The sequence below is a fragment of the Athene cunicularia genome, assembly GCF_003259725.1.
Source record: "Athene cunicularia isolate RWA chromosome 20 unlocalized genomic scaffold, athCun1 chr20_part1, whole genome shotgun sequence".
NCBI lineage: Eukaryota > Metazoa > Chordata > Aves > Strigiformes > Strigidae > Athene > Athene cunicularia.
In genome coordinates this window covers 2,127,333-2,136,240 of record NW_020799125.1, presented here as the reverse complement: position 1 = coordinate 2,136,240, position 8,908 = coordinate 2,127,333, and the positions used below count along the sequence as shown (strand labels likewise).

The window sequence follows — 8,908 nt, the reverse complement described above, 5'->3', positions numbered from 1 at the left end:
GGCGGGGATCTTTATTCCCCGGTCTGCAACTCCCGGTCCGCATCCTCGGTCCCCATCCCCTGGTCCGCATCCCTCCATCCCTTCATCCTCCCCCCCAGCCTCTTCCTACCCCGTCTCCAGGGGGTGGGTTGGCCCCTGCCCAGGGACCGAGCTCAGGTACCTCCCGCGGCCGAGGCCGGGCTGATTCGTAGGGCAGCACCGGAGAGAAGAGAGAAGGGATGGACACAGCTAGGGCTGGGGGAGGCCCCAGCCCAGCCAGGCAGCGGCAGCAGGGTTTTGTGCTTGGAGGAGTGAGGGGATGCCAGAGTGTCTCAAAAGGGTTAAATAAACAGCGGGCTCCGCCAAAAATTATTTATCTCCTGTTATATGCATGTGGCAGTGGCTCTCAGGACGGGGGGATGTGACAGAGTGGGGGGAACTATTTAAAATCTTTCCTCCTCTTTGAAATCCAGTTTTCTTCCTTTAGCCCGTAAAGATTTCACTGGCATGGAAAATAAAAGAGGTCCCGTAGAGCTGATGTTGCCTGCTGTCCCCTATGGACCCGTTTTATGGGGATGCTTCAGTCTTAGCCGTTCCTCCAGCCACTCATGAGCCAACAACGGCTACAAAAATCACCCCACTTCCTTCAATATTTGAGGGTACAAAATGCAGATGGCAACGTGTGTCCCCCTAAGATGGGTAACTTGGCACATGCCTCCTAAACACAAACTTTGCTTGTGGGATTTTGGCCCCAATCGCTTAAAATTTATTTTCTTTCCAGACCGATTTAACAGAAAGCTCCCCGTTTCAGAGCAGTCATGAAATCCCCAGGCTGAGAGTGGCAGGGCCAGTGGGCCAGGCCGGGGCTGCAGCACCCGCTCCTGGGAGTACCCCTCCCTTTTTTTTTTTTTTTTTTTTTTGTGATGGGCAAACTGTGGTTTCCAGATTTATTTGACGCAGGGGACTCTGAGGGCTCCACATTTGCCCCGAGCCCAAAGGACGAGGACGTCCAGCCCAGACAGGATATCCAGCCCCAGGAGGGGCTCCGCACCTCTCAGGGGGTGAGGATCTGACCCCAGCTGGGAAGTTCTCCAGGAGTTTTGCCACGGGCAGGAGCTCAATGAGTGACTCGGGCCGTGTGGGCACGCTGGGGGATGCCTTGTGTGTACAACTGCTTGTGCGTGTAAATGCTTGTGGGGTTGAAGCCGGAGGGCACAGCGAGCCACCGGCCAGGCAGTGAGAGCAAAAATCTTCTGTACTGTGAAATGGAAAATATTCCCCTGAATAAAGTTGAGCCCGTATGCGCTGAGCTGGTGGGCTGATGCTGGCAATGCCAACCCCATCCCGGCAGAGGCCAGCGAGCAAAGAGCTCCGATATGAAACCACTTCCAGAGCCTCTCCAGCTACGCGGGGTTTCCACCATGCTCCCCGCTGCATTACAGGCAATAAATGGGGAAAGAAAAAGGGAAGACAAAAAAAAAAAAGGCTATTTTGGTATATTAACCTCCTTGTGGCCAGGTGAAAGGTTAAATTCACATGATTCATTGGCGGCTGAGAGACAGCACTTTGTTGCTAGGATTTTGGGGAATGCGGAGGGCTCCAGCGAAGGAGTCTCGCTAATCTTTAAGGGAGGGAGCCAGGCTCCTGTCTGACGGCTGCAGGCCCAGCAGCTCTGTGTTTCATTTCAGACTGTCACTCTCCTATCTCTCAGCTCACTCCCAGCTCCAGCTTGCTGCCAGATCTTGGGAACTGTTAACTCAGACAAATTTATAGATGGAAAAAGAACAGTTAGCCATTGTTCCTGGGGTGGGGGAGGGAGGAAAGCGAGGAGCTTCGGCCACCAAAGTCATGATGTAACCTGGTTGTTGCTTGGTTGGGAGAAATGTGCAAAAAGATCTTGCTCTTCCCCTGCCAGGGAAGGAAATTGGGACCATTATGTTACTGCTAAATGTTGGGAGATGGGACGCTGGTGCCCAAGCCATTTGGAGACCTTTCTAGAGTGTTCTCATAAAGTGGAATCTCTCAGCTGGACATCTCTAGGGGATGAGATCATTTTTTCATTTCAAGTCCTGTGATACTGGGTGTTTTTCCTTAAAGCTTCAGACTCTAGAGTCATGAGATCTAGTATCAACAGCAGTGTTCTCATAAACAAAGCGCTTTGCGATGTGGGCTGCCGAGAAGAAACTGGAAATGGGGACATCTGAAGGATTAAAAAAGAGAAATCCAGTTGACAAACATGGAGACCCTCAGATTCGTTAGTCTTTAGGAGTGCCGTGACTTTCAGGAAGCATGACTGGCTTCACGTACCTGGGAGGGAAGTGGGAGACCAAGAAGTTGTCTGCCCCCTGCTTCCCAGTTGGATAGTTTCCCAACCAGCTTTCTTGGTGGAAAGTTTTTTGTTTTGTTTTGTTTTGTTTTTTATTTAATACATCAAAACCTGTATCTGGAAAATGAGAGAGCATTCACTTACTATAGTAGTTGGTTTACAGCTTTTGGATGGTCTGTGGCTACTGAACGTGGGTCTCTTTTGGAGGTACGTCTTCCAAAATTACCCAAAGGGTAGAGCTACACCTTCTGGGATCATTTACCCCCCTACATAACCCTCCCTGCAGCAAGGCTGTACCTGTGTTACTATTCTCATGGTTTCTGTAGCCCCTTCACCATCTGGAGACATTCCTGATTCTTTGTCCTTGCTCGCTTGGAGGGAAGTGTGGGAAGGGTTTGGAGGACTGTTACCTGTGAGCGGGCCCGCCTGCCCTCTTTGGCGTGTAGCTTCAGGACAGGAGGAACCTGTGTTGCAGTGGGATAAACCAGTTGGGCTTTTTATAGCTGTTCTGAATCCAGATCCCTTTTTTTTTTTTTTAACCATTATATGTGTGTACAGAGTAGATGGAGGCAAGAAATTTTGGACTTAAAAAGAGAATAGTAATATGTTGAGCATTTAGTAAACTCAACCACTTGAGAATCTGGCTGCATGGAAGATGGTTTCTTCTTCCAAGGTCTGAAGGGTTGCAGAATTCTGATTTTTTTTTTTTTTTTAAACCAGGAGACTGCACAGATTTGATTCTGAAGGCCCAGGAGGCAGCACAGTCCCAAACCATGACTCCTCATTTTACTTACTGCAGTTTTATTTAACTCTGCAATAACAGGGACAGACTTTCACATCCTATAAAATTTCTGCCCAAATGCAGTTGTGATATTAATGCTTGTTGTCTGCTTAACTTTGGTATCTATACCTAGAAACACTTCTTTTTCCCATTACTGACTTGGTGTGAAGTTATTGACTCAAACCTCAGCATTACACAGATGTGCACTTACATATACAGGTCTGAATTAATCTCTGGTGGAAGTCTTCCACCGAAGTTAACACAGATGCCCTAGGGATGAATTCGGGACACTATCTGCATTATGGGCTAATTTTAATTTTGCACCTCTCTCCTCATATATATTATGTGTCTAAAAATAATCTTCCGTGAGGGAGAAATGGCACTACGGCTTCTCATAAGCAAGTTACTGAAAGGATGTGACAAATGAGTGGTGCAGCATTTCCTATCTACTAGAACTAAATTTAATGTTCCCTGCATTGCTTTGCTAAGCTTAATTTTAATACCCCGTGCCCAATATTTTTCCTGCCTTCTCTCACTGCCTTTGCAGGCTGTGCTTTCCTTCCACAGCTTCTCTGCCGCATCTGAACTGCCTTGGGTCAGCAAATCTTCTCCTCCACCTCATGAAACTCCCCTTCCTAGTTCTCTCAGTCTTTTCGGCTGCATCTCTGACCTCCCCTAGCCTCATTTTTCACCTTCTCAGCAACCTCTCAGCCCTCAGTGGCTGCATTTTTCATCTGCTTTGGCATGAAAACATGGCTCCAATTAGTTGGAAAGGTGGTATGGAGAGGGAGAGGTGCAGAGGCAGCTGGATTGGCCAGAGAGGGAAGCAAAGCACTTCTTTCTCTCTCTGGGCACCCCAGCTACCCAGGAGATACGGTGGCTTTCCTGGTTGAATGCTCTGGAGTTGGGGAGAAGGAAGGGAGAGCTTTTTCCTACTTCTCCAGACTTGCGAATACAGAGTTAAGCCAGAACCCTGAGCTTTGCACCACGTCAGTTTTAGGCACAAGCCATAGCTGGTACTACCCAGCTGCTTTCTCCCAACACAGTGGAAACCCACTAGTCCTGAGCAGCGGATGGGGGAGGATGCGGCAATGGGCCACTTGCAATCTCCCGCTCACTCTTGAGATTTCGCAGAAGCAAGCTGAGCAAAGCCATGTGTTTTAAGGAACCACTGGAACAATTTTAAGTGAGCGAAGATATGCAGAAGCAGAAGTCCTGGCAAGCCTTTATTCAGTTCCCCATGTAAGGGAGGAAAATTATGAGCATGTATATCCCATCTGACTGTTCCCAGGCCAATCTTTAGGTAGAGTTTAGCCATTGTCCAGCTTTTCCAAACCTTCAGCCCCACATCTGGTCAGCTGGCCCCTTCCCGCAGCCAAGTGTCGGGGGTCTTCCTTTCAGGGGACGTTGGCCAATCTGCATACAATCGGCGGTGTGGGTTGAAGCTGAGGTCACTATTGAAATCGTGTGTTTCCAACAGTTGCTTGATCAAACAGAATTTACAGACCAGGACAGTTATTGACAGGCCTGACAAAAGTGATGCTCCGATGATTTACAGTCCAGGTGTGTTGTCAGAGCAAGATATTTACCTGAGATCCCAAGAACTGTTAAAATTTAATCCCTAGATACCTTTTCTGGCTTTTCTGCAGTGTCTTGAAGGGTAACACCTCCTGGACCATTTGAAGTCACCGTGCAAACAGCCCAGAGTTTAGGAACTTCCAGGGGAAATAAGAGCAGATACAGTGATTTAAAATGTTTTTAATGGGTATAAAATTGGAGAGGTGAACTGATATAGGATGCCCTTTCCCTTATCCCAAATGTACAATTCTCCACAATAAACCTCTTTGAATATATACACATTAGTCAGGATTATCTCTGAATGTCTAGCAGGCTAAGAATATGGATCCTGGAGACGTCAGCAGGAGGATTCATTAGAGGAGATGGCAAGTGCTTGGAAATGGGAAATGTATTCTCTTATAAACACAGCCTGCACTGGGGTTGACCTCAAGACTGAATAGAATTGGCTGGAGAGACGGGGAAGGCAGAGAAGGAAAACAATGTTCATACACAACCGTCTCCATTTTTTCTAACAAAACTCACTATCAAGGTTTCTGTAACTTCTCTTCATGTTCTAAATGAAGGGAACTCTCACCCTGAAAACTAAGACCACTGAAAACGGAATTTCAAATCAGCACGAGCTCGCTTTTTTTTTTTTTTTTTTTTTTTTTTTTTTTTTTCCCTGGTGAGAGAGATTTCATAGATTTTGGGGGTACATGATGTGACTCCAGGAGGGATTCCCCATCTGCTGATGTGCTGGAGCTTCCACATGACCAGAGCATCACACTTTTCTTGTCCCACAAACCAGATTATTTGTTATTGTCTCTTAAATCTTATTGGCCATTTCAACTCTGCATTATCAGAGCTCATGTATTTGGATGAATTCTTGTATTTGAAGTGAAAAAATGCTGCGAAATTTTAAAGGTCCTCTGTGACTGCATGGGCACACACACACACACACATGTTGTGGCTGGTTTTCCCTTTATTGCCACCTCTCCTTGCTCTCTCATTTGTTTATTGAGCAAAAATGAAAGGAGCTAGCACCGAGTATGAAAGGAACTCAGCAAGCCAACATTGACTCCTACCTCATATCTATTAGCTGTAAATTACTTTAACATGAGTGACATCACACTTGACTCTTGGTAAAACAGTGTTAAGTTAGTGGGTAATAAAACAGCTTGACACTAATGATGGGTTCTGCGTGATAAATTACTGTCAGTGATCAGATAAGGGTTCTTGAGACTAACCTTGAACTAAATCTGTTTTGTTGCTACATCTTGTGTGCAGTGTTCCACTTCTTACCGCGGGGATTAAGGGCTCAGAGCCCAATCCTGCACCGTGCTCGGAGGCGAAGGGGCTGCTCGTGTGCAGGAGCATTTCCAGAAGCGGCTTCCAAGCATCAGGCTGCTCCCACAAGTGGAGCAAGGAGGGTTTGGCCCTAACCTTGAGAGCAGCTGTCCAGTTACGCGGGCCTCATGGCCAGTCTTTCAGATGCAGGAACGGTTTCCAGCACTGACTTAAGTATCGAAATCTCTGATATTTTTCATAAAAAAAAAAACCAACCAAAAAAAAAATTACACAACTGAGGGGTGGATCCTGAAAGTTTCATATTTTTTTGTGTGTGTGTTTGATATGATGGATTTCGTTATTGGATGATATTTTTTGACCTATGCATTAGATCTTTCCCACAAACCACAGACGTCAATGACCTCAGTAGGAACAGAGAATGCTCAGCAGCTGGCAGGATCAGGCCCTCATTCAAAGAACTTGTTTTACTTGCAAAACTTTGGGAGAAAACTTTATACCCAAGAGCTGGGAGCAGGCCAAAGTCAATGTAACGCATGGGATTTTGAATATTTTTTGCATGTATTTTCTTTGGAATCTAACCAGGGTGCTGCTTAGAAAAGGCTTCACAAATTGTTTTACATTGTTATTATTATTTGAGGCTCTGTTTTCATTTATCATTCAGGTAACGTGCTTGTGTGATTTTTTTTTTAATACTATTTCTTGTATAAACCATTGCATTAAAACATTTACCATCGTTCAATTTCATGCCTAATCATTGTTGTCCTGGCCTGTTGTATTACAACTGGCCTAATCCTGGCATACTTGTGTGTTATAAATGGCTTCAACAAAACAAGTTTTCACTGTGTTTATCCAGATACCTCATTCATCTATGATTGTGACAGACCTCATATTGAAGTGCACTGGTTTTAGTGCAAGTCATAATCAATTTATCATTCTGGAAAGTCCACAGTGAGAGGAGAGCCCTTGAGAGGATGGCTCCGGTGCAACAGAAAGAGATGACTGCTGGGGAAATAGCTGGAGATGTCTGGGTCTCCCAAGGAACAGGAATTATTGATCCATGGACATGACATCAGGGATGCAATTAATATGTTTCCTCTCTCGTTTTTTTGCTAAAATGCAAAATATTTATTGGTGCTTCCAACCGAGCAGTCAAGTAATGAAGAGCCCAGAGACACCATTTAAATCAAAATATTAACCAACCCCTATATTAATATAAGGTTAACGCACTGTTTATGGTGGGGGCATGGTGAGTTCTCCGTGAAGGGCAATCCTGAGGATGGAGATGAGGACTGGGCTCTGGCCAAGCGCTCTGGCTCTGGCCCTGCGCTCGGGGCAAGCGGCACAGGAGCGGGGCTGCTGGAGAAGTCACAGGTGTTCCTGCAGAAGATCTTCAACGAAGCAAAATCTGTTTTGTTCCACGCTCTTTTCCCATTAAGTCCCATTTTCTCAGAATTTGGCTGTTCAGTTCTGTTTGAAAGGAGTGGGCCTTTTTCTGCATGATTCAATTAAAAAAAAAAATTCTCTTGGCTTTTTGTTTGTTTGTTCATTTGTGTTCCTTCCTATCTCATATCTTGGTTCCCTCTGGAAATAAAAGGTAAGGAAAGAGAAGGAAAATAACACTTCTGTTTGGAAAGAAGGGGAGGAGTCTGTGTGGGAGATGTCAAATGGAGCAGAAAATCCCTGGACTTTATCCAGAAACTCCCATCCACTTGAGCTGTGGATACAATCAGTTTATCAAAACACCCTCTGGTGCATCACTGTGAGAGAGCAGAGTCATTGGGAAAGGTTTTAAAGAGGTCCCCTGGGTTTATATGGCAGAGGTGAGATTCTAATCTATATTTCAGCCTCTGTATGCAAAGCAAAAAGGTGCAAGGGGAGATAGGGAGGGGCCGACACCCCCTGACATACCCCGATGGAGCCAGGAGGAGATTTGGGTGTGGTGGCACTGGGGACGCAGGGGACACCAGGGCTGCTGCTGCCAGCTGAGCCTCTGCTGGAGGTGGAGCTCTGCTCCCTCCTGCTGCCCCCTCACATCCCACTCACCCCAAAACTCACCCATGCCCAAAGCCTGATGGTGCTTCCTCTCCCCTCCGCTGCCATGTGCTTCCTGGCCAGACACTGTGCAGAGGGGCGAAGCCTGGAGCTCTCCTGACCAGCGATGAATTCGCTTTCGTCAGCGTTGAGGACCTACTTGCAGCCCTCCTGTCCTCCCACCGCTCAGTACCGCCGCCAGGTTCCCACAGTGCGGGTTTGGGGGGCACTGGAGATGTGAAATCCGCAGCAGGAGCTGGTCTGCACCCCAGATTTGCTGGCAGCTCCTCCGAGCCCTGCCGCCTGGAGGGGAAGCGCCACGCCAGCAACATTTGGGCAAGATCTGCAGGCGTAGCCAGAGCTGAGGAATTCCTTCTTTCTTCCACCCTTTGATTTGCTGAGTGCGACTGGGGGCACAGATTTTGCATCCCCGCTTCTGACTAAGCAGCCCATGAATGTGTCACACACATGCTCACAGACGTGTCCAGGCTTAAGCGCTTTTGTCTCCAACATGTCCCTCTTTTTTTGCTTTTCTTTCCCTTCCTCCCCTTACCAGACATAACATAGCCCAACTGACCAGAGACACCGTGACTACCATGATGTAGGAAAGAAACAATCTCCGGCTGGAGCGGCAGGCTCCAAACAGCTTATCCGACAGATGCATGAGCAGGAAATGCAATATCATGTCCAATTTCTCATACCTTATTCATGACTGTTGCAATCACAGAACACATGTAGCCCAGCGATACGTGGTGCATAATGCTTTCGGTGTGTCTTTCCTCTTCTCTTGCTCCAAAACAGGCGCTTTTGCTGGGAGAGAAGAGGGCTCCCGAGAGGTGCTGATTTGGGCCAAGCTGAGAAATACCCGTGGGCTTTATGTAAAACAGCCCAGGCACCGAGAATGGAAATGTGCCCACATTTGCTTT

At 47.0% G+C, this 8,908-nt stretch overlaps 1 protein-coding gene across 1 annotated transcript in view; it reads right to left on the bottom strand.

Annotated features, from left to right (window-relative positions):
- The window catches only part of GATA5 (GATA binding protein 5), a 16,926-nt gene extending 8,259 nt beyond the window's left edge, over positions 1-8,667 (bottom strand). The window contains exon 1 of the mRNA XM_026862301.1: positions 8,560-8,667. Coding sequence (XP_026718102.1) covers positions 8,560-8,667 — 108 coding nt within the window. The remainder of the gene's footprint in view (positions 1-8,559) is intronic.
- Between the last annotated feature and the right edge of the window lie 241 nt (positions 8,668-8,908).